Here is a 27,904-nt window from a genome sequence, read left to right on the forward strand (position 1 = left end):
GGACATTGGGAAAAGGAAGGTAAACATATGTACTACCACACCTAAAACATAATGATTTGTTATAGTTCATCCCTAGCCACATACCAAATGTATTGCTATTTCTTAATGCACACACACTTTCACCTTCATTACTACACACCTTGTTACTCTCATGTATAGACATCAAGCATCTCTCAGATTGTTCCAGTGTCCTAGCAATTAGGTTAGTTTAGGATCCCCATCACCCAAAGTTGCTCTTGGAGTTTTTTGATTTCAACATGTACAATAATTTGGTCTCTGATAATTTCATCCGACATTTCCCCAAAATTAAAGTTCATGGAAAGTTCTCTTAATGCCGTAAGAAATTCATCGAAAGTTTCTTCTTTTTTGTTTTGCTCTGTTATGAAACTTAAATCAATCCAAAGTTGTACTTGAAGATGGCTTAGATCTATTTTCAGTTATCAACAATGCTTCTTAAAAAACATCAATATCTCCCTGGCCTTCTAGAGGTACAACTTGCGGTAACATTGGGAAAAAAATTGGCCTTCCAATCCTAAGGAATGCAATAATATGCATAGTGTCTCTTTCGATTGTTTTCATGTAAAATATGAACCCCTCCTTCCACTGTGTCCAAGGAATTGGTGGATCACCTTTAAGTTGTAGAAATTTGAGAGGTGGCTCAAAATGCATGTTGTTCAATAATAAATAGAAGCTTGTAAAAATATGAAATATATGGAGAAAAAAGAGAAAATAAAGACTACCTCGACTGAAAATCCATATAGAAGTCTGCTGTACTACTACAACAATGAAACAGCACTTCATCACATTACCAACTGCAATAATAAAATCCGCTGTAGAGATTGCCTGACTAACTAAGAGACAACATCAGGCACTTCCAAGATGGCGCTGCCACATGTTATTTGCGTGCTGACATGAACATTGGACGTGGTATGATGATGTTGCTGCGCCGTATCAGCGCAAAGAGAACAACGAAGCAGAGTGTGTGCAAGGTCAAATGCTGCACATATGCAAATGACTTTCCAATCGAACAAATAAATGTTAAATTTGAAATGTCTGACCGAAATAAAGTGGGCCTCACCGCAATCCAACAAAATTGGTAAAAGCTTTGGTTTCACAGGCATATAATTTGCACTGCGTCCACAATACAAGACGCGTCCTCCTGTTGAAATTCCTTGGATAAGCCAGTAGATTCCCAAGATGAGTGCTTCACCTGTGCTGCAGAATGTAAAAAGTTTCGCCCCAGATCGTTGCCACTTGTTGTAAAGATCAAGTAGTCCAAAGGCGCTTAGGAACAAGGTCTAACAGCAACTGACTGCTAAGTACAGAACAATGCTACATCAGAGCTCCTCGTTCCAGAACTCTTAAAGAGAGCGCCAAATGTACACAATTCAAAAGAGAGCATACAAACATTGAACTAATGACAAAATTACCCAAATGCAACAGAATATTCCCTATGAAGCTTCCCACTATAGTGAGCACATAATGGTACTCTAAAAATAAGGTTGGAGTAAAAATTGATATTTTCCCAGATTTATGAAAAAGGATTTCTCAAATTGAAAACACTTTTTTCCCTGTGAAAAACAGGATAAAAAGGAGCCAGCCCTAATGCTTCAAGGGACCCCAGGTGCTTGTGCACAGGTTATCACTGTAACATGGTTTGGGAATGTACTATGACACCAGTAAATTGGCTCTCATTTCTCTAACGCCCTGCTGTTTGACATATGAATGTGTGAATATTTAGGTGCCCGCTTTACTCTTGGTCTCATTCCTGCATTCTGTACATTCCTTTTTATAGATGACGATGAAGATGATGATGAAGATGACTCAAGTGAGGAAACAGGTCTGTATTTTTTTCTTTTGTTAGACATTGGTCATTATTTTACATCCTCTCTTGAATTTAGGATTGCAGGCATACTATGCTTCCTTTGTTATGAGAACTAGTATAGCCTTATACCGGTTATTAAAGGCCCGATGCAGCATTTAAGGCCCGTTAAAGCAGAGGGACCTTAAAAGCCGTTATAGCCCTGCTACGAGGGACTGTAAGGGTATTAGAATATTCTGCCACTAGAGGGCAGAATGTTCTAACAAATAAAACAAAGTCTTCAGGGATTGAAATCCCCTCAGGCTCCCTGAAGCCTTGTTCACAGCCAGAGCTGTGAACAAAGAATCATTGGAATGTTGGAGCTCCCGGTTTATACCAGCCATTATAAGCTCAGAGCACTCCATTGTTTTCAATGGAGCTTCCAACATTCCAATATTCTAAAATTCTTTAAAGGATGCTGTAATTGTTAGCTTTTAAAGTAAACGTGCAGAGCTCTCCCTATAAAGTATTCTGTATTAGGAGACAGTTTGGAAATATATTAGTTATGTTTGTCACTTTACATTATTCATGTCTTTTTGTCATAGATGTGAGCAAGTTATGCCCCTGGTCTAAGTACAAGCAATTGCAACCTGTGCTTCTAAGCTTTCTGTCACACCAGCCTTTGCGTTATTAACCCAGGCATATCCTTGCCACCCTCAGTCTCTGTGTTCATGAATGTTGCTGCAGAAACCTAAAACATGTAGAGCTTTAAGAGCCCCCATTGCTTTCCATAGTTTATAATGCTTTCCCATAATCCTTCATCAGCAAGGAAAGGGTGAAGGAGGGGGGCCCTATCGGGCCACGCGGGTTATATACAAACCACCTGCTATGCCTTCCCCAAAATGAAGAGTTGGTCAAACAGTACAGAATACAGACTTACTTTATTCAGTATACACTCTGCAGAGGAGCCCAGTCAGGGCTTCACCCTAAGATGTCTGCCGAGGGGACTGACGCCCTAAGCTACGCAAATACGTAATAACCCTTCCGGACACTTCCGCCACGCCTCAGATTGGAAGTTACCAGCTTGAGCCGGGCAGGAACAAAGGAGGTACAGAGCGATGAGATAACACCTGCGAGATGGGTGCACTATCAGTACTCCAAGGTCATTGCGCCGAGTCTCAGCGTCTCCTACCATGGGAGCAGAGCCACACATTGAGATTGGAATGCAGAGAAAGAATATCAGTTCATTAGCAAGTCAGGTTACAGCCTTGAACAGGAAAGAAAATAATAACTAAGTACAGTGTTTTACTGAGGCAAGCGAGAAGAGAAATAAGGCCTAGTACGAGCACAGCCCAAGCAGTCTCCTAGTGATTGCGAAATACAAAAGGGAGTCGCACAAGCTAACTAAGCTTACATGTTGCAAGGATTACTCAGTGGGTTGCATAACTTGAATACAAATGGGGTCTATTTAGCCACATATTGCTAACCTAACATAGCATGTGTAAGAACACAACGGGAAGGGGGATTCCAAACCTAACAAGGGCTAAGGCTAGGACAGTTAGTCGTTCTTTCAGCATCATTAGTTGTCAAATGGTGAGTGATGTCACATCTGCAACCCCTGGCATTTGGTCAATTGATATCTGTGGTGCAAAGCTGAATTGTCACAAATCTTGATTCACGTCCTTTGGTCTATGATTAGTCAAGGGGAAGTTACAAACTTCATGTTACTGCAGTATAGTGGATATGGAGATCATGCAAAAGGAACAGGGAGGAGTAGAGGTTTGTGTAACAGGACTGTTTGTCAAGTAGTGCCCATTTTCTTAGATGGCATGTGTCTTTGAGGAGTTGAACTGCAGTGAGCAAGGGAAGTATGACTGTTTGTTTTCCTATGAATCACCTTCTATAATTTCTTTTTATTTGCTGTACTGTACCTTTTAAAGTTTCTGGAGAATATGAGGTTAGTTCCAATGTTGTATTTTGTTATTTTTTACATTGTATCTGTGTTTTTTGCTGCATGGTCAGTGTATTACCCTTCACTATGACAGACATTTTATAACGTCCAGGATAAGAGGCTTTTTTCTAGTTTAAGTTTGCACTATTAAACACATTGTAAATGCCACGGTGGATAGACCTAATTCTTTTCATCAAAATCACGCGACTTTCTGTAGTGGCTATAGACGTCCTGCATTAGAACACTTTTACATGAAATATTAGGCTTAAATGTTCTACTCCTCTTGCATAGATTTACCTCAATCATGGGCCTTATGCTGTAAGATCAGAAATGTATAATTGCAGAACATAGCTTATTGATGTAATTCATTTACCGGGCATTGTTCTTCTTGACTTTTGTACGGATCATGCTTTGTTTCATATCATCAGTGTGCATCAAACTGGGTTGGAAAGTAAAAAAAGAGTTTGCCAATTAGACTAATGGCATTAGCGAAGATCTCATCAAAATGTCTATGTTAGACTTGTCTTTTACAAAAGACTCAGAACATTTATGTATGTTAAAGATCTCCAGTTTGGCTACCCCATTACTTTGTATTAGTAATTCTCAACGTTATTTAATTGCAAATCTAAATCAACAGTGGAGTACGAATGTCCTAAGTTTAGTTTTATATGCCGTTATTGAGAGATGTGTGAGTATTTGGTAGAATATGCTGATGTAGCCTGGGAGTAAGAGACCTGGACCTGTCTCTCTACATCCTGCATCTCAAAAGTTCTCCAAGGGCTGTTTGGGCTTACCTCCTGTTTCTGAAGTCTTGGGATATCAAAGACTTCACCTGCATCTTGCTATCAGCACCTGGGCTCCTCTGCCAAGTGGTGCCAAATCTCGCCCTGGGCCCTTGGAAGTGAGTGTTTGGTGCTGCAACCCAAGAAACCAACCATTGACACCGAAGGGTCATGCGGAACTGGCTTATTTCCTGTAACATCTATGCATTGCTGCTGCCTGCCCTGAAGCCGTGGACACCGCTTGCCGAGTATGTGACACAATGATCTCAATTTACAACAGTTGTATGACATTACCACGCCTTCCTTCACCACGCACGTTTTTACATCGCAGAATTTACAACGGATACCACTACCACACATTTAAATTCACTCATATTTGTAACAATTTCACCACGCATTCCACTACCAATCGTTCGTTTACCACACTTACTGTTACTGAAAATCCTGTCATCGTCTAACACTGCCACCTGCTGTTCAAAAATTATACATTAATTCTTAATACATTTGTCATTACATTTTTCATTTACAGGTTTGGCACTATTTTATAATGTTATATTTATGGGGGGGAGACACCGTTAAAAATATATAGTCTGTCACATCAAGAAACACTGCCACCTACTGTTCAAATGCGTGGTCAAGTCTTGCGTTGTAAAGACTTGCGTGGCAAAAGTCTTTACAATGTTAAAAATCTGTAGTAAATGTTATATGAAGTAAAAACTTCAGAGTAAAGGCTGCTTCCCCTTACAACGCAGCCCAGACTGCTGATGGAGTACCTCCGAATCACCACTGCTGCGTGAGTCTCGTACAATGCATCACGGACGTCTGTGATACCCTGTCCCCGACTCTGACGCATTTGTGGCCCAATACATCCCATACTGCCCAGCGGTTCGACATAGACGCCTCAGAACTGACGCATGACGTTCTTGACAGCGGCGCATCAACAACTTTGCCCTTCCTCAGAACCAAAGCATCGCTTTCGACAGATCACCTCTGTTTTTCAACACATTGTCCCCGAGCATCGACGCATCCAAGGTACTGTCAGCAGGTCTGTGTGACTTCTGTATCCAGCCCATGCTCCATTGTAGTCGGACTGAACTTTTGGATTTGCTCCGGTCAAGCGCAACCAGATAGCCGCACTTGGAGGTATGGATTTCTAAGCACTGCATTTAGATTTAATCTTGCAAAATTCTTATCTTGACTTTTGTATGTTGGATTTCTTGTTTTACTCAGATAAATAGTAGCTTTTAAAAAAAACTGATGTGAAATACTTTTGTGGTGTTTTCACTGTGTTACTGTTACTGTGTGTGTGCGCGCACAAATACTTTACACATTGCCTCTTTAGTTTAGCCTGACTTCTCTGTGCCAAGCTACCAGAGGGTGAGTACAGGAAAACTTTAGTTTTAATGTGTATTACCCTTACCCTGACTAGGATTGTGGTTCCTGTTTGGACAGGGTGCATACCTCTGCCAACCTAATACTGTTGTTGAGGTAGGTGGGGCCAAAGTTGGTCGAGGCTTTGTATGTATGTGTGAGGAGCTTAAAGAGTGTCTGTATATGAATGGGAAGCCAGTGAAGACCCTTGAGGTGTTGAGTGATGTGTGTACAGGGGAAAAGCTTAGTGTGAGACTGTAGGCTGAGTTCTTTATGATATGGATTCTTCTGGTTAGTTGCACAATGATTCCTATGCAGCTTCAGGATGCATTCCTGTGTGATAGTGTGCTCTACAAATATGCTTGGCAGAACAGTGCATTACCATACTCCAACTTTCTGTTGATGAGAGCCTGGGTGACGGTTTTGCAGGTGTTGAAGGGAAGCTACTTAAAAATCTTCTTGAGCATCTTGAGTATTTGGAAACATGAGGTGGAGACTGCGTTCCATTTGGCCTGTCATATCAAGCTGGTTGACGACTACTATTTCAAGGTTCTTATCAAAGATGGTTAGGTTGGCTGTGAGTCCAAGATCGGCAGGCAACTAGGTGGAGTCCCATAGTGAGGTGTTTTAAACAAATGTAGGAGGCACCTCAATTGGATTCCAAAATGTACTTACTTCTGAGTTCAATGTTAGCAGATTTATTTATAAATAAAGTTTGTTATCATCAATGATTCACAATGCATTCCCTTCATGAGGTGTCTTCCACAGAGTGAGAAAGCTTTCTCTCTCTCTCTGTGGGACAGTGGGACCACATAGATGTGAGAAACACAAATAATTACACAGTAATTGTTTATGGTTGCTGGCGGGAGAGGGAAGTTTGTGGATAACTAAATGAGAAAATCTCGATGTAAACAATGTCGGAATTCAAGAGTTAATGAATGTGACAAGAACATGTAGTTGTTTGAAGTGAAACAATGCAATTTGGTGATGACTAGTAAGTGGAAGAGCAGTCCTGCAGTACACATTTGTGGAGACTAGGATGAAATGGAAATGACTAGGCTGCATTTAGAAAAGTGTGCTACAAATAAAAGTATTGGACTGTTCTGTCATTGTAACAGGACCGCTGTTCTATTTCTTTTGTGTATTATACTTATTGTCACCATGTTGCAAGAAAAATATTGCCTTTCAAGAGAGTGTATTATGAATCAATGCAGATAACAAACAGTATTTATAAATACATTTGTAAATATTGAACTCAAGTACTTGCATTTTGGAGTCTAATTGAAGTGCTGCTTCATTTGTATAAAATAATAGATTTATTGGTGTAAGTGGACAACTACTACATTGGGGTGGACTTAGCACTGGATTGATTAGCCCTTAAAGTTACCTTTCCAATAGTGAAGTGTCTTTGCTGAAGATGACTACTTCAGTCTTCTATGCTGAGCTTGAGGCACGTGGTTTTCATCCATCTGATGACTTTAGACATGCAGGCAGAGATGTTTTGTTAGAGAGGGAGAGGATGAGCTGGGTGTTCCCTGCGTTGGAAATAACTTTGATTCCGTGGGTGTGAATGATGCTGGTGAGTGGAGTCGTGTAGGCATTGAACAGTGTGAGACTGAGCAAGGATCCGTGTGGTACTGCACAGATGAGTTTGGCTGTGGCCGAAATACCAGCTGGTTATGCTGGCACAAGACTGTCTAAGACAGCTAGGTTAGAGAACTTTAATATGTGCTGACACCACCCTGTTTGGACCCTTAGTTCAGGACAGGTCGCTGAAAAATAAATTAGTAATAAATAAACTTTACTACCTTTTTTTTCCAGCTCTGGAGCTTGTGGGGTGACGCTCCTCCGCTCAAATGGAGGAGCCTCCCCTGGGCACTCACCCAGCCTCCTTGTATAGGGAAGTCCTTTTCACATTGGTGCATTTTAGATCCTGTTCATAAGTATATCCCGCTCACTTATCCATAACTTTGAAAGCATACATGTAATCTCACCTACCGTGACAAATGCCTTTTCATTATTTTAGGAAAGTGCTACATTCATTGGATCATGTGAAGCTAATAATGTGTGTTACACTTGCGTTTAGGGGTCTGCTATTGCTGAAGTCAGCCCTACACTTTTTCACTAATCTGCATAGAATTCAGTCTAATCTCAAAATTTAGCACACAAATGCAATCTGCATCAATAAAGAGAGAGCCAAAATGATCCATTCTCCTTTACGTTTTTCCTTTTTAAGGCATCCCGCTATGGAGAAAGATTTTCCTGAGTTTTGGGTCCACAAGTTTGTAATAGGCTTCCGATTTCCTTACTCCTAGTTAATTTCCTCTTCATCTCAAGGACGACTTTAATTATCTGCTTGTTCTGCTAACTGATAGCTTTCAATTTGCCTTTTTTTTCTTCTTGATCTATTGTTTTTTGTCTTGTCTTATTTATATGGTCCTAGAAACAAGATCCCCCAGGGCAGTAGATGTTGTTCATAAATAAAGTAATCGATGTATCGTTATATAATTAATAAAAACCAATTCCAAATAGAGCATACATGTTAAAACATACATAATTAAAATACTGGTTTGAAAAATATGCAAATCAAAGCATATGTGTCGTGACATACATCTCGCTAAAAACGTAGGTGAGCCGCAAGGTTTATGCAGTGATTGAGGTGCTGTTGAACGTTGCTATGACTTAAGACAGGGTGGCATTTCAGAATAGTGTATTTTGCAGCCACTTTAAAATATGCATCTTATCTCAATTTAATTATAAAACAGAGGTGTTAGTGGTACGAGGGGTGCCTTAGGCACTCGCTGCGGTGTTATTGGACTTCCCAAAGGAGACTAGAGTATGTGATATGGTGTTTTGAATGATTCCTCACAAATCACATGCACATTTCACGGGCCTCACAGATTGAATGTGAATCACTGACCATCTCACAATACACACAGTTAAAAGCAAAAATGCCAGTTGCAGTGCATAAGACAACAGATGAAGTGAACCGGAGCCCAGTCCATATGTGTGTTCAACCAAGTACACAGACTTTATGGTAAAAAGGTAGGCAGCCGGAAGATGCCTGATAGATTAGTCAAGGTGGGCTAAGTTGTTCAATGCTCTCTCAAACACCTGCATACATTTCATGAATGCCCAAAGCCAGAAACTGTGGTTTTAAAATAGTATGTCTCATTTTCAGCAAGGCATGGCAAATGCAGGTAATATACACAAGTGTTTCCTTGCAGGATAGGCAGACCCTGCATAGGTTATTTAGACCACCTCTTTTTTGCTCAGGTAAACAGTCCAAAGTGGGTAGGGATCCGAGCCTATTTCAAATGAGATGTTGTTTGACATGCGTTGACGTGTTTGGGACCGGATGTGGTCCCTGTTTGATATAGCTTCCTAGAACCAACCAGGCGTGCGAGAGTGAAGACGTTTTTTGTTTGTCAGCAAGTCATGATCTCTGCTGCACCATTTTGGTAATTATCATTTTGAAATTAGCAAAGGAGGCGGGGGTTGCCCATAGTACGGCCGCCTGAGGCTTGTTGACTGAGGGATATAGATACTCCTGGGCAGCGTAGTAGCTAACCATTTTGGATATTTCTATCCACAGTTGTTTCTCTAACGTATTTGTGCCTGCTGTGCGAACCTTAAAACACATTTTTAGGACGGTGGCTTGTCTTTCCAGGACCTGACTACACAGGCCGAATTCAAGCCGGATTTGCGATGGAGAGGCGTGTTTTGGTAGGCAGAAGACTTTAATTTTTTTTAGTTGCTTTCTACTAGCTTGCAGAGCAGTAGGGAGCCACATCTGTACATGACCTCTGAACCATAAGCTAAAGTGGGCACTAGCTTGGCATGGGTCTCCTTCTGTGCAGGTTCAAGAGATGGTCCATTGAGCTTTTTGGGGAGCTTGAGGAATGGCGTGTAACAGCATGACGAATTTCGACTTTATGGCCTCTTTGTGTGGTTGAAAGGTTCCGTGGTTGTCCATACTAACACCCAGATGCTTGTTTTTCCAAGGTTGATGGTGAGCCCATTTTGGTTTGTGGAGATAGGGAGTGAGTCCAAAAGCTGCTATAGCCCTACTCTGGTCCTGGATAGAAGGAGGGCCCCATCTGCGTAGAGAAGACAACAGACTGGTTTGCCTCCCAATTTGGGGGCATGCGCATTCACTTCCTTAAGGGCAAGGGGGAGATCCGCAAGGAAGATGTTAAAAAGAAGGGGAGCGGGGCGCAGCCTTGTTTAAGCCCTGTAATTTTCTATATTTTTTGTGACATGGATCTAACGTATATCATTTGAACTTGAAACCAGTGGGCAGATCTACAAGGACTGGCTCATCTCTGCAAATCAGCAGGGATGCTCCAGGTAACTTGCGACACACAAAACCACCCTTGCTCTGCCACGGATGCACTGAATTTACAATGCGGCGCGCCATGGCGCAAGGATAAGCTTATGCGTGTTGTATCGGCTGGCGTAAGGTTGGCGCAGTGCTGGAGTCATGTCGCGGGTGCGATGCAACTCTAGCACTGTTCCAAACCGGCCTATCTGTAGCATTCTGCGTCACGCCTTAAGCCTGCTTCGAGCAGGCGCAAGGTATTGAAGCAGCGGCATTGGAAAAGTGACTGAGTGAAATCTTGTAGATTTCACTCAAGCACTTTTCAGAAGCTTTCCTGCGACTGAATGCCCACACTGCGACAGTACGGCCACATTATGCCTGCGTCGGGTATCTCCCTAGATGCGTCACGTTGTAAATCCATCGCAGCGTGGCGCTTGCTTTACGCAGCGCCTGCGTCACATAAGTGACTCAGCGGCGGCGCAAATGTGTTGTATGGGACTCTTAAATCTGCCCCCTGGTGTTTGAGTACAGGTTGTCAATGATTTTTAAAAGATGGGAGGGATTTTCCTTGTGGCAAGCTTCTGCCATATTAAGTTGTGTGGAACTGAATCAAAAGTTGCTTTGAAGTCCACACAAAAAAGAGTATAACAAAGGTTTGGTTTTGATTGTTTTATTCACTAGTCATGACAATGCAGGAAGATTGCAGTGGTTCCCAGCCCCTTTCTAACCCTTATTTCATGGGGGCATCGATGTTATTTTCCTCATCCCATGTTTCCAATTCCCCTAGTAGGAGGCCAGCGTAGTATTTGGCTGTGTTGCCCAATAAGGAGATTTGCCAATAATTTCTCAGTTTGAAGCGCTTCCCTCCATTGTATATAGGGTGAATTATTGCCCCCCCCCTCCTTAGATTTAGAAATGTGTTGTGTGATAATGCAGTAAATGATTAATGGGGTTAATAAAGTGGCCCAGTATTCCAGATTGTCTTTGAACAGTTGTTGCAGTAGACCATTTGGTCCTAGGCCACTTCTCAACTGCCTATGGCAATAATGTCTAGAACCTGATTGCAGGAGTAGCCTATTAGTTCTGTCCTCCGCTGAGTTAGTAGTCCCTTTCCTGTGCCAGTTTCAAACCCATCAGTTTATGTTGCTTTACCTCTGTACCGTGTGTGGTTGGATGGGCCATATCTGCAGAGGTTTTGTCATCTATGATTGAAGTTTCTGGTAGAATTCGGTAAGCCATTGCATGCATAGTTTGAGCCATGTTGATATAGTCTTCCCATTGGTGTGTTGCAATGTTTACAGAGCTTGCCACTGGAAGGGCTTGTCAGCAATTTTCAGAACTTTTTTGCATTTCCTCATTTACTTGCAAAGAGGAGGCTCACCCAGAAATTGCCATGAGCAGTGCATCTGAGTGCCCATATTTCCTTCTTGTATAGCTTCCTGGTGGCTGCAATTTCTGCTGCTAGGCCCATCTCAGTTGGGGTGCTTCTAAAGGTTTTGAACCATTTACATAGACTCTTGCATGAGGTGGAAGCTTGCAGCAGAATATTTTGTTTCGTGTGAGAACCCACCCTCTATGTGGCAGGGAGGGGAACTCCTTAATCAAGTTGTTTGCCACTAGTTCCAGGTTATGCTCAAGCTATGACCACTTGAGACCAGATTTTCTATGAACTGTCTGCAATGCTCTTAAAAACCTTTGCAAAGACACCTTCCCATTTTAGTCTCTTTAGGTTAGTGGTTGGTGTTATGGAGCCAGAGTTGAGGCTTTTAGTTAACAGTGGGTATTTATTACTTAATAACAGGATTTGTGGGTTAAGATCACTTTCTGGGCAGTCGTCAATCCTAAAGTACACTAAATATCCAAACAAAGAGAAGCTAATAAAGGTCTGTGTATAATCGATCACAAATTCAAGGTGGTGTAAGCTGGGGAATCATCAATTACAACGGAGTCATTACAACAACCTACCTTTACAACTCAACTGTTACAGCGCAACTGCCTTTCCAACGCAACTGCTTTTACATCGCATGTCATTACAATGCATGCCATTACAACGCATGTCACTATAGCGCATGTCACTGTAACGCATGCCATTACAAGGCCTACTTTTACAGCGCATACCATTACAACGTATTCCAAGGTAAGTAATGGGGATTTTTCAGTATTAGGGTGGGTATGGGTTTTGGGGTACATGGGAATAGTAGTTTTTTCCCCCTAAACTATCCAACACTTTCCCTCCTGTTGCACTCACTGGAGTGGAAATAGTAATTTTAACCCCTACACTATCCAACACTTACCCTACTGTTGCACTCACTGGAGTGGGAATAGCATTTTTTAGCCCTACAGTATCCAACACTTACCCTACTATTGCCCTAAAAGTATTATGCGTTGTAAAAGTATGCGTTGGAATGGAATGTGTTGTAATGGAGTTTTTAAAAATGCATTGTAATGGCATGTGTTGTAAAATCATGCAATGTGATGGTAGTTATGATGTAAAGACTGTGTTGTAAAAGCATGCTGTGTAATTGCATGCGTTTTAATGTCATATATTCGTAAGTTGGTGCTGGAGGGTGATCCTCATTTTGTTCTTCCATTCAGTGATCATTTATCCTTAGGAAAAAGAATACTGTTAGCGTCATAGATTGAGGAAGGCAAAATTCAGAAGTTATTGCTTTTTGGAGTAGGTTATTATGCTTGGGGAATATTATTTCCAAAAAGTGATGATAGACAATGATGGGGATAAGATTTGTTCTTGCCTCAATGGCCTTATGAAGCCTTTTTTTCCTATGTTGATTTCAGCCTTTTTAGTAGGCCATTAGATTTATCAAGGTCTTCTTGAAAGAGTTCAATCGAGCTGAAAAGGCACAATGTGCAACAAGGAACACTCAGATGGTTTTGAAAATAGTGCCTATAAAAAGCAGCATATTCATCATTGATACTGAAAAGCCAGCGAGAAGTGTATTTTTAATTGAACCAATATTGTTATCCTGTTTTGTGTACCTTCAATATAATACTGTTCATTTCAAGGATTTCTCTTTGAAAACTATTATTTGATTTAGAGATTTTACCTCATTTAATCGTTTAGCGGAGCCTCTTTTATGTTCTGTTTGCATTCCTTGTTGACTTGGGTCTCTTTATGTAGTGTAACATTTTCACTTTTTTCCAGTAATCAGCTAGTTTACACACTATGATCTGCAACCTTAAGGATAGTCAGATAAAGGATAACTGGGGCTCCCTGTCTGAGTCTTCAAAATGTCACCAATTAAACATTATTCAATCAAGCACTGCATAAACCCTCTGCCATACTGACCTATTCCTCACTCCACAGAAACGTGAAATGCCATCAACAAATTCTTCTGTGAAAGAATAAAGAGGACCGCTTGCTTCATCTATTATGCCCACCCCTTCTCATAGAATTCTATAGTGGTCAGCCTTCAAAGTCCTATCTCTTGCACATCTCTCAAACACACTCAAGCACCTCAAAGACACTGCTTATGGAGATGATGGCGATCATCAGCTATCTCTGGGAACACTCTCTTACCCCAACTCACAATTGGCAATGCCTACCTCACTTAAGGCATCTGACTAGAGCTCACAAGGCAGGCCAGATTCTCCCACTTCTAAAGAAACCTACACTAGACACAAATGACCTCGCCAATTACTGGCACATCTCCCATCTGTCATTCATTAGCAAGATAATTGAAAAAGCAGTCTGTGTTCAACTCCAAGATCACATCAATCATAATCTTCTCTTGCATGATTGCTAGTCTGGCTTCAGATCACGCTGCAGCAGGAAGATTGCTGCCTTGCACATCATATAAGATGCACTTGTGACTACAGATGAAGAGGATTCCTGCCTCCTAATATTGCTGGACCTCTTAGTTGCCTTTGACACAGTCTAGAAACCCACCCTCATACGCATCTAGATTCTCGAATGGGATTTACCAGCAATGTCCTTCACTGGTTCTCATCCTACCATTCTAACTGACATATTTGTTTGTTCACATAGGTACCTGTGGGTCACAAATGATCCCTATCTTCTGCGGTGTACCCCAGCCTTCCAGTCTGTCTCCTGTCATATTTAGACTCTTCATGGAGGTGCTTCATGGCCTACTCACAAATAACAGTATTATGATTCACCAATATGCCAATGATACACAACTCTACTTTTCCTCTGATTTAGGCAATCAGATGCCTAAATGACTACCTGCCATCATCCAAGACCTGGATGTCCAGCGCTTACCTAACGCTCAACCCAACCAAGAAAGAATTCCTCTTTTTTGCTAAGACCGACAAACCAAAAAGCAGTACAAACGTAGCTCAGTGACATGAACTTTGACAGCTTTGAACCTCTACTTTCCCCGTATACCAAGCCACTTAGCCTAGTACCAGCTCTCTTTTATAAATAAAATGAAACAGTTTCTTCCAGAAAGTGAAATCAGAGCTGCTGTTCAAGCCCTCATACCTTTACATCTGGATGTTGGGGTGGTAACACCCTGCTCTGATGCCTTCCAGACTCCACACTGACACCTTTTAAGAACATCCTAGTCCCATAGCACAGTTTATCCAGGGCATGAAGAAATATGATCACATCACTCCATTCCAGTGAAACTCAATTTCTTGCCTGCACCATCTTTAAAACCAGCTGTATCATTTACAAAGCCATCACAACCAGCACCCCTGCTTATCTTGCAGAGAAGCTTACCCTTTCTGGTAATTGTCGACACACCGGCATCCATGACACTATCAGACTGCAGACTAAGAAAGGAAAAAAGGAAAACCAAGGCAGCAATCCTTTCCATAAATGCTCTCAAGACCTCGAACTACACCCCGATACTCATCAGGACTCCCTAACATTGCTCCATTTAGTAAAGTGTTGAAGACCCACCTCTTCAAGGACAACTATATCACAATGCATTAACTATAATTAAACCTGCTATCTCTCCTACCACTCTTTGACTTAAACCATGAACAGCGCTCCACTGCCTTTTGACTATGTTTGCGTTATAGAAACACCATATACATATATAATATTCAACCTACACATGGGCCTCTATACAGATGCAATGGACGTATCTCTCTGCAGAGTAAAAATATTGCTTTGTTCTTATGTATGAAGGGCTCTTAACTACAACTATAAAGATATCCCAATGGGATTTTGCATAAGGGCTGTATCTAAACATAGGTCATGCAACTTAAATAAATGTTGCCATTAAATTGGGGTATTCAAAGTGCTGAAATTCAAGGTAACACACTTTAGGCTTCCCATAGCAAGGAATTCGGGTGCACGGATGTGAGCAGACTTCTACGAGGACCTCCATGCCTTACATTGAACCCTAGTCCAAAGCACCACAGTGCTCACCAGCCTACCCAATGTAGTGCAACATACATCCACAGGTGTTCAGTGTTCATAAAGCAGTTGTTTACAAAAGTGTTGCAGGCCCCTTTCAGTACTGATCATGGGTATCATATAATGAGAAACACAGATGTAATGTAAATAGGGGAATTACTGACAGTAACCCAGAGAAGGGGTCGAAAAAATTGGCTTCCATTACACCTATAAGACTAGTTGTTTGGCTCGTGAATAATCTAATTTAGTCTGCCAGGCACACATCTGTGCTGTCAAAGTCCCAGAACACTTGGTCAGTATTGGTGATTCACTGATAAGTATTATGCATGTTTCCAAGCTTGAATATTATGGCACCAATGGACTTTTAACTACCTCACCTCAAGAGGAGTTATACCATGTGACACTGGCCACCTCATCTGAACTTCTCACTAATTTGTTCCTCTGGTGTGCTTGTTCTAGCCTCTTGCCTCGATTTTTTTTATCTCAATGGTTCTGTTCTCAGTCCATTTCCAGTCTTTGGATAGTCTTGTTCAGCCCAGTTTTTAGTAAATGCTACTAGTCCATTCCCATTGCCTTTTTATGACACCTCATGATCTTTCTTGGGACGTTTGTCCTATGGGCCTTATCAGGGCGATTACTATATGGCTTATTGATATTTTGCAAATCTTGCATTTGTAGTGATGCTGTATGTGAACGTTTTCCTTAGCTGCTAGATGTCGCTTTTTTAACACGTCTTCCCCAGTTGTGTGTTTACAACAACAGGTTTACCCAATATCAAGTGGAGCCTGGGATTAGCTCCAGCATTACTGAACAACAACTGTGTTACTTAGTGTCCTTTTTTTGTTTTTCACAGAAATTACATTCATTGTTCAGATTTAACAAACAGTAGTTACATATGTATGCTTAGAACGTCTGCTTCAAGCATTATTCAAAATATCTTGGAGTAGAGCCATTGTTTTATTATGTCTCCCACAAAGTGTGCTGTCTTACCTTGCCATTGCGTAAGCCTGCACGCCATTACCTATTCTTCAAATCTGCCCAACTTGCAGGTGTCTTTTAGCATCCAGTGCAGATCAGGGTCAGAGGACAGTTCCACATACACGGGCATTCTCCCAAGGGAGCTTTCCTACACACTCTAACTTTGCAGTGGAATTAGAGCCCTTACCTGACAGTGCCATACATAATAACTTATATATGGCTTTCAGTCCATGTATGAAGAATCTGACTATGATCATTGTAGTGCACACTTCTATTGCTTGTATCAGGCTACCTGGTCTGGCCACTCTCTCAAATTCACTGTCTTTAAATTTTGTTGCTGCTCTTAGCTGCCTGAAAGCTCTTTCAGGGTTCCCGTGTACATCAATGGGAAACAATTGCAACACTCTACTTCACGTATTGCACACATGGCCCAGAATGCATCGGTCTGCCTCGAATGGGCTACTGAGGACATATTTCAAGTCCAGGTTGGGCAGGAATGACAACACAGTAGGTCCCCTTGTGTGCACCGCCTGGTGTCTTCATTATCAACTTACCACCCCAGCTTCTGTATCCACTGGGTGTTTCTTCTTTCCCATGAACTCATTTTCATCAAACTTCACCATGGAGGGTAGTGGCTATTTAATGTTAGCTGACATAAATTTGATCTAAGTGTGAGATCAGTGGAGCTGCTACGAAGAACTGCGGCTTTAAGGGGAGATGACCTACCCAAAGACTTTATGGAGTCTGGGCCAGGTGGCTGCTTCAGTTTTGCCATAAATGTATACATTGAATTTGGTCTCTACCGTACACATCAGTAAGATCTAATAAACAATATTGTTAACCTCAGAAGTGCATCCCATTTCGTCTTATTTGTGTAGGTTTATCAGCAAAAGTAGAACTTTAGTCTTCCTTTGAAAAACAGTCTATGAGTTTTTGAGTATTTCCTAGAATAAAGTACCCGTGTTTAATCTGACATGTTTCTTTGTGTACCTTACTCAGTGCATACAACTACAGCGCATTATGGTCTGTATAACCTATTAAGACAGCATGTGATGCGCAATTGAAATATATGAATAACACGATAGAAACAGTTGTATCCTTTCTCCCAATTTGTTATAACTGAAAATGTGGTCACAAATTGGTGAATGTTGGGCAGAAAATCAGATCTTTGGAACCACAATACTTCATGCTAAGGTTGCGAACTGACTTTTTTCTTGTGGTCATTGCTTTCTTCTTAAACTGATATGGCCCTGTTTCATGTGCTAGAACTTTGATTATATGTTGCAAAACAACCTAGCACAGGTGTAACTTCAACCATGCTGGACACACCAACATACTTGCTGTGGATATGGACTTATTTTATGGTTTGTTTTCAGTGTCTGCTGAAAATCCACTACTATACTTCTTTTATATCAATGTGGCGATATAAGATATTTCCTTTCAATTCACTAACATACTAATTCCCACTTCTGTTTAACGAGGTAGGATATTTGTGCCAGTAAACCACCATATTATTTTTTTACTTGCAAATTTCCTTGCATGATAGTTCCTTCCAGTTTGTTAGGATACTACTATTTTATTTAAATTTTACTGTACGGGATGTTTTTTTGTTAAAGTAATACATTCATTGATATTGCACCATTTACCATTCAAAACTATTTCCGTCGACTAAAACTTGGTTCACATTGACAGTTTGAAAGCCCACATGTTCTCTGCTGAGCTCTCCAGCAGTTAATGGATCATTCTAAGTATTTGTTGCCGGATAGTGGATATTAACTCTATTGCATAGCACATTTTTTAGCCACTGTTTAATGTATCCTATGAAATGATCGCTGTTCCAAGAACCAGGCACAACCAATTCAATATCTGTTGGTTTTCCAGGCCGGACACATTTGAAAGGAATTCTGAATCTAATTAGTGGTGTCAGCTGCAGTACAATCTGACATCCTTATTTGGTTAATGAAACACATGTCATGCTCCCTTTTTATTCTCTCTGCAGCTGTTCAGTAAACATTCATCAATCTTACACGGATCATCTGGTCGTTTAAGTGAAATATGTAAAAATGTTTTTTTTCTGTAGTGAAATGATTTCAAATCAAATCCGCCCACTAAATGTGGCGATCGAATGCTCATCTTGCCATGCTCTCCTCATATTTTTCAGTATTAATCAGCTCACATTTTAATCAGTGCAGACCTGCTTTCTGCATTGCTTTGTTAACAAAGCACAGTTCTTTTCCTCACCTAGTGTTGCTTTGTTGGTGATCTCGAAAATCATAGCCAAGTACCCATGTCTTCTGCATTCAATTCTAAAAGTGTGGAGATAGGTGACAAATTCAGTCAGTAAGTGAATCCGCCAAACACTTTTTGGAGAATAATCTGTACTAATTCCACTATCATGGAGAGCTAGACTGCCATGTGATTGATAATTGGTTATTCTTTGATTACTTACTAATAGTGCCTATTTATCCAGTTCTCTCTCAGCCCTGTTCACACTCATGCCGCACCTAAGCAACAACCCTACGAACCCATGGTGGGATTGAGTGTGGCATAAGGACTGTGACAAGTAGGAAGAGGAGTCAGTTTATTGAAAATTACTAGTTAGTGCTCACGGCATTGCCTCCATATGCCCTTTCACCATTCCTATTCCTTTTCTTACTTTTGAGGAATACTGTACTGTATTGTATTGTATGGCACATTTATAGAGCGCAACTGTCACCCCACGGGTATCCTGGCGCTGTGATCCTCAATGGCCTGAGCATGATATTATAGTGGCAGCTGTAATTACAGTGTCCTTGGGAAAAGATGAGTTTTTAGTCCCTTTTTAAAAGAGGATAAGTCACCCATGCTTCTGAGAGACAATGGCAGCGCGTTCCACAGCCTTGATGCCGTATAGCTGAAAGAACGACCACCCATTCGCATCCTCAGGATCTTAGGAACTACCACCAGGTAGGCTAAGGCAGAACGAAAGGATCTAGTAGGGGTGTACCAGGAGAACAGCTCCTGCAGGGAGATCGGCCCCTGACCATGGAGGGCCCGAAAGACCAAGCAAAATGCTTTAAAGTTGACACGTTGGGAGACTGGCAGCCAATGAAGATCCGGAAGTGCTGCCAAGGAAGAATCAGAGCGCCGACGAGAGAGTGCCAGCTTGGCGGCAGAATTCTGCACCCGCTGCAGTTTGCCCAGCAAGGTTATGGGTGCCCCCAGAAGTAGTGCGTTGCAGTAGTCAAGTCTGCTTAAGATGATACTAAGCACTACTTCTGGTCTGGCATGGGCCGGGAGCAGGGGAAGAATCGTCCGCAAGGTGCGGAGCAACAACATACAGGTGGACACCGTTTTATTCACAAAGCCATCCAGTTGGAGATTGGGTTCGAGCATCACCCCTAGATTCCGAACGGAGTCTGCCGCCGCTACCGTACCCTGAAAAGAGAGGGGCCAGAAATCCTGTGGTAAAGGCCGGGAGATATGGTCCATCGAACAGTGCAACACCTCGGTCTTAGAGCTGTTGAACTGTAAGGAGTTGTTGCTCAACCATTCCGCTGTGGTGGTCATACAATGGTGGAAGGTCTCCTGTGACACTGCATTCTTACCTTCAAGGGAGAAGATAAGCTAGGTGTCGTCGGCGTAGTTGGTGACCGCAATGCCGAAAGATTTAATTAACTTGACCAAGGGGCGGAGGTAAAGATTGAATAGGATGGGACTGATGGCCGATCCCTGAGGCACGCCCTGTTCTACCCTTTTGATGTTGGATTTAAAGGGTGGCAAGGCGACCACCTAGTGTCTGTCACCAAGGTAGGAGATCAGCCAGTCCAGGGCCAAGCCCGACACCCCAGCCTCCTCCGGCCTCCTGACCAAGATGGCATGGCTGACCGTGTCAAACGCTGCCGACATGTTGAGCAGAACTAAAACGGCTGCTCGACCTTGGTCGGCACGCGAACGAAGGTCGTCCAAAACGGTCACCAGTGCCGACTCTGTCCCATGGGCTGGTCTAAAGCCAAACTGCGCCACGTCCAGGCAAGCATTGTTCTCTAGGAAGTTGGACAGATGTTTTGTGGCCAGTTTCTCCAAGACTTTAATCGGGAAGGGGAGCAATGAGATGGGTCTATAATTTGCTGGACACATAGGGTCCTGCGTTTCCTTTTTCAGGAGCGGGGAAACCACCGCAAGCTTCCAGCTATCCGGGACCCGGGCGGAGGCCAGGGACTGGCAACAAATCGCATGGAGAGGAGGAAAGAGCTTGTCACGGAACAATTTCCAAAATTTGTGCGGGAGTGGATCAAGGGGAGAGCTTGAGGATACTCCGTCCGCTAAAGCACAGAAGTCCACCAAAGAAGGAAGGGGGAAACTATCAAGCCGTTTTTTCCCGGCCTCCACCTCCACAGAAAAAGGCGGTGCAACAAGAGATGGCAGCTGGAGATTGGAATCTGACGGAGTACTCAGCTTGCTCAAGATGGTAGCGATCTTGTCCTTGAAAGCCTTTGCCAACGAGTCACACAGCGATTGAGAAGCTGGGGTAGCAGTTGCGGCGCAGGCCGGGCGTGACAAATCTTTAACGATTTTAAACTAGGCCTGAGATTTATTTGAGGCAGATAGTAATGTCTCCTCTAAGAACCTAGCTTTGGCGCATTTGATCTGCGCTTTATAGGCCGCCAGTTCTTGTTTGTAGAGAAGTTTATCAGAGTCAAGGTATTGCTTCCTCCAGACACGCTCAGCCCGCTTGCACTGAAGTTTGAGCTGAAGAAGATCCCTTGAGAACCAAGGCATGGCGAGTTTAGTTCTGTCCCGCGTTTTCCGCAGCGGAGCCAGAGTGTCCAAGGAGACGATAATTTGCTGGCTAAGGAAATTATAGCTGTCATCCACACTGCCTCCCAACGTAAGGGCTCCAGAGAGCAAGTTTGGCAGGCTTGCCTGCTTCAGGAGCCTGGACCATTGTCTGCCAAACTTGGTAGCTCCCAAACTACCGCTCTTAGTGTAGCCTGCTGGAAGCGATATGGAAAATTGGACGAGAGCATGGTCCGTCCAGCATTGCGGTAGGAAATTCCCTGCGATTACCTGGCTTGTGTCTGCAAAGATCAAATCCAGGGCGTGGCCCTTTAGATGGGTCTGAGAAAGAACTAGCTGCTCCAGATGGATGTTACAGCACGCTTGAGCCAGATATTTGAAAGCTGAGTCTGTCGGTCCGTCTGTCGGTCCGTCCGGCCACAGATTGAAATCACCTAACACCATATATCTGGCGTGGGTGTTCGAAAGATTGTAAATCAAGTCCGTGAGCTCGGTTACGGTAGACAGAGCACTGGCCGGGGGTCTATAGCACAACAATCCAGTGTATAAAACCCCACCTTGTCCCTTCAAGGAGAATCCCAACAGCTCACATCCCGGGATTTCCTTAATTTCCAACTGCGAAAAGTCCAGTGACTCCCAGTATATTTCCAACTGGGAAAAGTCCAGTGCCTCCCTGTATATCAGTCCTACTCCTCCTCCTCTAGCCCCAACGCGAGGATTGTGTCTAATTTTGTATCCTGGAGGGCAGGCTTGCCCCAACTCCACCGCGCTGTCTACCCTGGTCCAGGTCTCTGTCATGAAGAGTGCATCTAGCTCATGATGTTCAATGAGTAGAGCTATCTCCGCATGATGCCTACTCAATGATCTCACATTAAGCAGGCCACAGAACAAGAGTTCCAGGCGCTTACTGATTGTGGGAGGCTGATGGTCAGAAGTAACACAGGGTTTCAGACTAAGGAGTTCATCGCTAGTGTAACTGATGCGGGAGGGGGACATAGGAGCAGCAAATCCGGCCACCCGCATGCCCTGTGCACGAATGGGCGCAAACGGGCTTACCTCTGGCGCACCTCCGGCGCGCCATCGCCGCGCCCGCTGCGCGCTGGGCCCACCATCCCTATTTAACACCTTGAAGCGCGGGAGTCCGCCGATGCGAGCCTCTAGACCGCCAACCAAGATGGCGCCTAGTAAACGGCCTGTTCAAGATAACACCTACCCAAGATGGCGGCTAACACCGCGATGCAAGCCTAACAAACAGCCAAGCAGTCTAAATCCCGCAAAGTGCGGGTGCGTCCACTATTATGGTGCGGGTATGTCCTACGGCTGTTTGTATCCCCTAAATTATTTTATTTCAAAGGTGCCCGTGTGACAGCGCGATCGTGCGCAGTGCAAAAGGTTTTTTAAAAAGATAAAAACTGGCTGCTACAATATATATCGTGCGTGCAGGTAATAAAGATCTACCTGAGCTTGAGAGGGTAACTCCTTATATGCGATTCTGAGCACGGGAGTCCGCCGATGCGAGCCTCTAGACCGCCAACCAAGATGGCGCCTAGTAAACGGCCCGTTCAAGATAACACCTACCCAAGATGGCGGCTAACTCCGCGATGCAAGCCTAACAAACAGCCAAGCAGTCTAAATCCCGCAAAGTGCGGGTGCGTCCACTATTATGGTGCGGGTATGTCCTACGGCTGTTTGTATCCCCTAAATTATTTTATTTCAAAGGTGCCCGTGTGACAGCGCGATCGTGCGCAGTGCAAAAGGTTTTTTAAAAAGATAAAAACTGGCTGCTACAATATATATCGTGCGTGCAGGTAATAAAGATCTACCTGAGCTTGAGAGGGTAACTCCTTATATGCGATTCTGAGCACGGGAGTCCGCCGATGCGAGCCTCTAGACCGCCAACCAAGATGGCGCCTAGTAAACGGCCCGTTCAAGATAACACCTACCCAAGATGGCGGCTAACTCCGCGATGCAAGCCTAACAAACAGCCAAGCAGTCTAAATCCCGCAAAGTGCGGGTGCGTCCACTATTATGGTGCGGGTATGTCCTATGGCTGTTTGTATCCCCTGAATTATTTTATGTTAAAGGTGCCCGTGTGGCAGCGTGATCGTGCACAGTGCAAAAGGTTTTTTAAATAGAATACTATTAACTATTAAGACCGTCGGCCTATTGTTGTCACTTAAAGAATCTGAAGGAAAAATCATTAGATCATAACTTTCGAAGCATCCAGAGGAAACTTCATCAGTCATTTCTAAAATAGATCCCAGATACATGACACAACAGTCTCATGTTGTTAACTCTTCAAATTTCTGTTAATAGAAGACCATGGACCTCCACCCAGGAAGTGTCTATCCCTCAGTGGACTGACTCTGGTTTTCCTTTGTTACTGAGATGTCTGCTCATAAACAGGCTAATTAAATGGTGGCTCTAACTTGAATACTTATGGTTGTGGGCCATTCTTGAAAAAAATCGCAAAGTTGTTTTTGGGCCTTGCCTTAAGCTAAGAATAACCTTACTTAGAAGGTTTCAAGTTTAAGTTTATTTGATTTAGTTTTCGACTGAGAACCACAAAATATTTGATACATGATATACAAATTTGAGCAGTAAGATGATTAAAATGTACATTCTAATACAAAGTTAAAAAAGATTTTTAAAGTTTAAACAAATTATAACATACAAATTCGTTTGGCGGAGCCTTGCAAAGCGAGATCAAGTCCTGAGCAGAGGTAATTCTACATTGTATATAAATTAGTTGTAGAAACCTTTTTTTTGCTGCTACGACTGTCGGATTTGGGCAAATAAACAACAAATGTTCCAAGTCTTGCTCCCCACCATTACATAAGTTACAGAGACTATTATATTTTTCTCTTGGTAGCCACTTGTAAGCAAAAGATTTTAGAGGAAGTATCTCAAATCAGAGCAATACGATCGATCTCCTGACTCTATGCTTTAGGTGAAAATAAATATGCTGTTGTGTTTTCCTGTAGACCAAAGTATCAGCATATTTGTTATACAGTGACAGTTTGGCGCAATGCTGAGAGTCAAGGTCAAAGCTTAGTCTTGGAGTGAAGTTTTTTAAGAAAAGCTTTAGCTGGGCAGGAGTCTAGGATTGTAACAGATCGATATTAACATTCGATAATTTAAAAGCAGTTGAGACATTATTACAGAATAAATATTTTAAAATTCCTTGGTCAAATGTCTCTGTTTTGAGTAGGGATCATAACGTTCCTTCTTCCGCATGGAGGAGGTTATATGCCCATTTGAAGACATTGCTGATTCATCTAGCATAGGAACTGACTAGTGAAAATTCAAGACGAAGAGCTTAAACCGGGACTGCTTGGGACATCTTTGTGAGTTTCCATAAGATCTTTCCTTCTTTTAGATCTAGGTGTTTCCATTGAGTTAATGGGATGTGTTCTAGAGCATAAGAAAGCACTGGCAGAATCTTGGCGCTATATACCTGGAGTAGCAAAGAGAAGTGTCGTTGACTGGTCGAGGCATATAAACATGATAGTGCCCCCACGTGAACATCTGCTTTCCGGTTTAAATTCTGTATATGGAGCACGTTTTGTAGGGACTTTGTAAAGATTTGACCTAGATAGGTGTACCTGTTTGCCTCTTCCAATGATTTTCCCCCTAAAGTCCAGTGTAATTTGGTACTCCGTTTCCTTCCTGAGAATGGAACTATTTTTGTTTTTGCGATATTCTGTATTAGGTGATTTTCCTCCATGTAGCTGTGGAGTGCTTGCAGGCTTCTTTGGAGGCCAAATGGTGTTAGGTCTAAAATGATTACATCATCTGCATACATCATGGTGTAAATTTTGTGGAGAGCAATTTTGGGTGGACAGTTGCAGATCTGTTTAAAGCATTCAGGTAGATCACTGAGATATAGGGAAAACAGTAAGGGAGCCAGAAGGCATCCTTGTCTAAGGCTGTTTGGGTTCGGAATTGGGCTATTGAGACCCTTCTCCCTCCCCATTTGGAATTGACACCAAGTCCCGGAATGTAGTTATGTTATTACGTGGAGTAGGTGATCTGGGATACCCATTTTGCTGAGTTTTCTCCAAACCGTTCGTCTATCTACCCTATCGAAGGCGGTGGTAAAGTCGACAAAAGCAGCTTTCCTGACCAGAGATTTTGAGGACACATATTTGTCAAGTACGGTTTGCAGTACAGCGATGTTATCAGTGAACGGGTGCTTTAGTCTGAATCCAGCTTGATATAAAGGAATTAGACCTGATGAAAAAGCCCAGTCTTTAAGGTGGTCTAATACTGCTTCTGCAAAGATCTTTCCTGTTGCATCAAGAAGAGCTATCTGCCTGTGGTTGCCGGGAAGCAGCCTTGAACTCTTCTTGTGTATTGGAATTACAATGCTTCCCTTCCAAGATTTAGGGATTTCCCCTGTTGTGAAAATGTGGCTAAAGAGGGGAGATAAGAACTTTCTCCATGCTTTAGAATTGCCTTGGAGGACTTTGATCAGAATTTGGTCCAGACCCGTTGATCCCGACGTTCTTGCCTTTTTTATGTGTAACTCAATTGAAAAGGGACTTGGTGCTCCGAAATCAAATGCATTTACTTCAAGAATTCTAGCCGAGCTGTTAGTCCTTTATGAGGTGGTATTTGATTTGTATAGGTTGGCCAGATATGATTCCCATTCTGCCTGGGGGACTGGGATAGAGGGTTAATTTTAGCACAAGAGTTGGACTTAAACAAGACATCTTCTCAATAATTACACCTGTTCTGAATAAGTAACCCAAGGCCTGAAAAAGCTCACAGGATGAACCTACTTTATAGTATTACACAGTATTGCATCTTCTACACAGTATCAAAAGCATAAAAAAGCAGAATGAAGCCAAATGACCTATACTAGTTTATTTTCATGCTGGTTCATCTCTGCAGAGATGTTGATCAGGGGTTTGGCTAGTATTGTTATTAAGTTATTCTCTGGCCTACATAAGAATTGTGTGTCCTTTGTAATACTTGGTTCAAAAGGAATCACTTTTATGTATTGCTGGTAATTTATATTCAAAACAATAACACTGGAATTCTTTGAAACATGGCCTGACCCAGAATTCAATCCACACACCAAAGAAAATAATAGATAACAAGCTAATTGTAAGCCTTACATTATCAATGGACAGATCTGCTGAAAATAATCAATTTTACAAGGCACCAAGAAAGGACATTGTTGTCCAAGATCTTGGCATAGGTTTGTTTGTATAGTATGTGTATTCGTTTTCAATTGGATTCTCTTCATGAGGCAGTTAGTCTGTCAACTGCATTAAATAGCAAATAATGAATAAACCTAAAGGGCATACTGAAAGAAAGAATGCTGGTGCTAAAGGCAACAAATGTTGTTTCATGGATGTTGGGTTTCTCTCCTGTGAATGCAAAAATTGAAATGGATCGCAAATGTTTGATATGTATTATTTCATATGGTAATGAATAATGGGTTCAGAATGAGAAGGGTGCAGACACTGTACAAGCTTACAAGGTACTGGGCACGACGAGAACGAGGGAATACTACAGAAGTGTTTACAGTTCCCCAGGTACAGAATGTGGCATCTCTGTAAGATTGGAACTTGGGGGATTAGGAAAAGTCTAGGTTCAGTGTTCCTACATGTTTTCAGAGCCATGTTTGTGGGGTCACAAGCTTCACTTCTGGGTAAAAGTGGTGGGGGCCATATTTAACCATGAATCAAAGTGGTAACTATGCTTGAGGTCTTTGTTGTTTTTTGGGTGAATACTCAGTAAGACACATTTGTATATTTTACGTTAAACACCGGTATGTCCCTGAAACCTACACATTTACATTACTCATTGCATCTTTTTTGCTGTGCCAGAAGGGCATTCCCCAGACCACAGAAATAGTGTATGCTACTAGCTGCAAAAACCATGCACCCTGAAAAAACAAATCCATGCCAGGATAACTTTCTCTCCCTTCCCTTTTTGCCTTTGAAGTCTCTGGTGTTAACTGAGATCTTTTCAGTACTGCTGTTACACCAGGAGACACTGACATCAGTGATCATTGATCCTCAATATCTTGGCACATACCGGAAAATAATGTGAGATTAAACACAATCAATCACCTGAATTTACACCTTTTGTCACATTTAATCATTTATCTGCCACATCCATTCCACGCAGAAATAATTATTTTCTTTTTATTCATTTTTTTCATTTCAGAAGGGATTTTTGTATGCATTTTTCAGAACCGGTGCAGTGGAGTTCAGGGATGCTGCAGGTGAAGTCTTTGATGGCCCTGAGACTTCCTAAAGGAGACAAGCACACACAAGCCCTTGGAGAATCTTTAAACGCAGAATTCAAACGCAAAGTCCAGTTCTTTCACTGCCCACAGACAGAAGCAGCAACTGCAGTCCAAGCCAACAAATCAACACACAGCAAAGGGGCAGTAATCCTCCTCACTGCTCTTCAGCTCTTTTTGGCAGAATCCTTAGTCCAGAAGTGTTCTTAAGACGTAGGGTTACAAGTCCACTACTTATACTTTTGACCTTTGAAGTAGGCATACTTCAAAGGATAGTCTTTGCAGTGCACAGATCCTGCCCTGTCTTGGCTC

At 42.4% G+C, this 27,904-nt stretch overlaps 1 protein-coding gene across 1 annotated transcript in view; it reads left to right on the plus strand.

Annotated features, from left to right (window-relative positions):
• Nucleotides 1-27,904, plus strand: part of LOC147709132 (uncharacterized) — a 2,423,108-nt gene that overhangs the window by 1,379,087 nt on the left and 1,016,117 nt on the right. The window contains exon 5 of the mRNA XM_086925884.1: nucleotides 1,796-1,840. Within this exon, the coding sequence (XP_086782010.1) occupies nucleotides 1,796-1,840 (45 nt within the window). The remainder of the gene's footprint in view (nucleotides 1-1,795; nucleotides 1,841-27,904) is intronic.

The sequence above is a fragment of the Lissotriton vulgaris genome, chromosome 6 (assembly GCF_964263255.1).
Source record: "Lissotriton vulgaris chromosome 6, aLisVul1.2, whole genome shotgun sequence".
NCBI lineage: Eukaryota > Metazoa > Chordata > Amphibia > Caudata > Salamandridae > Lissotriton > Lissotriton vulgaris.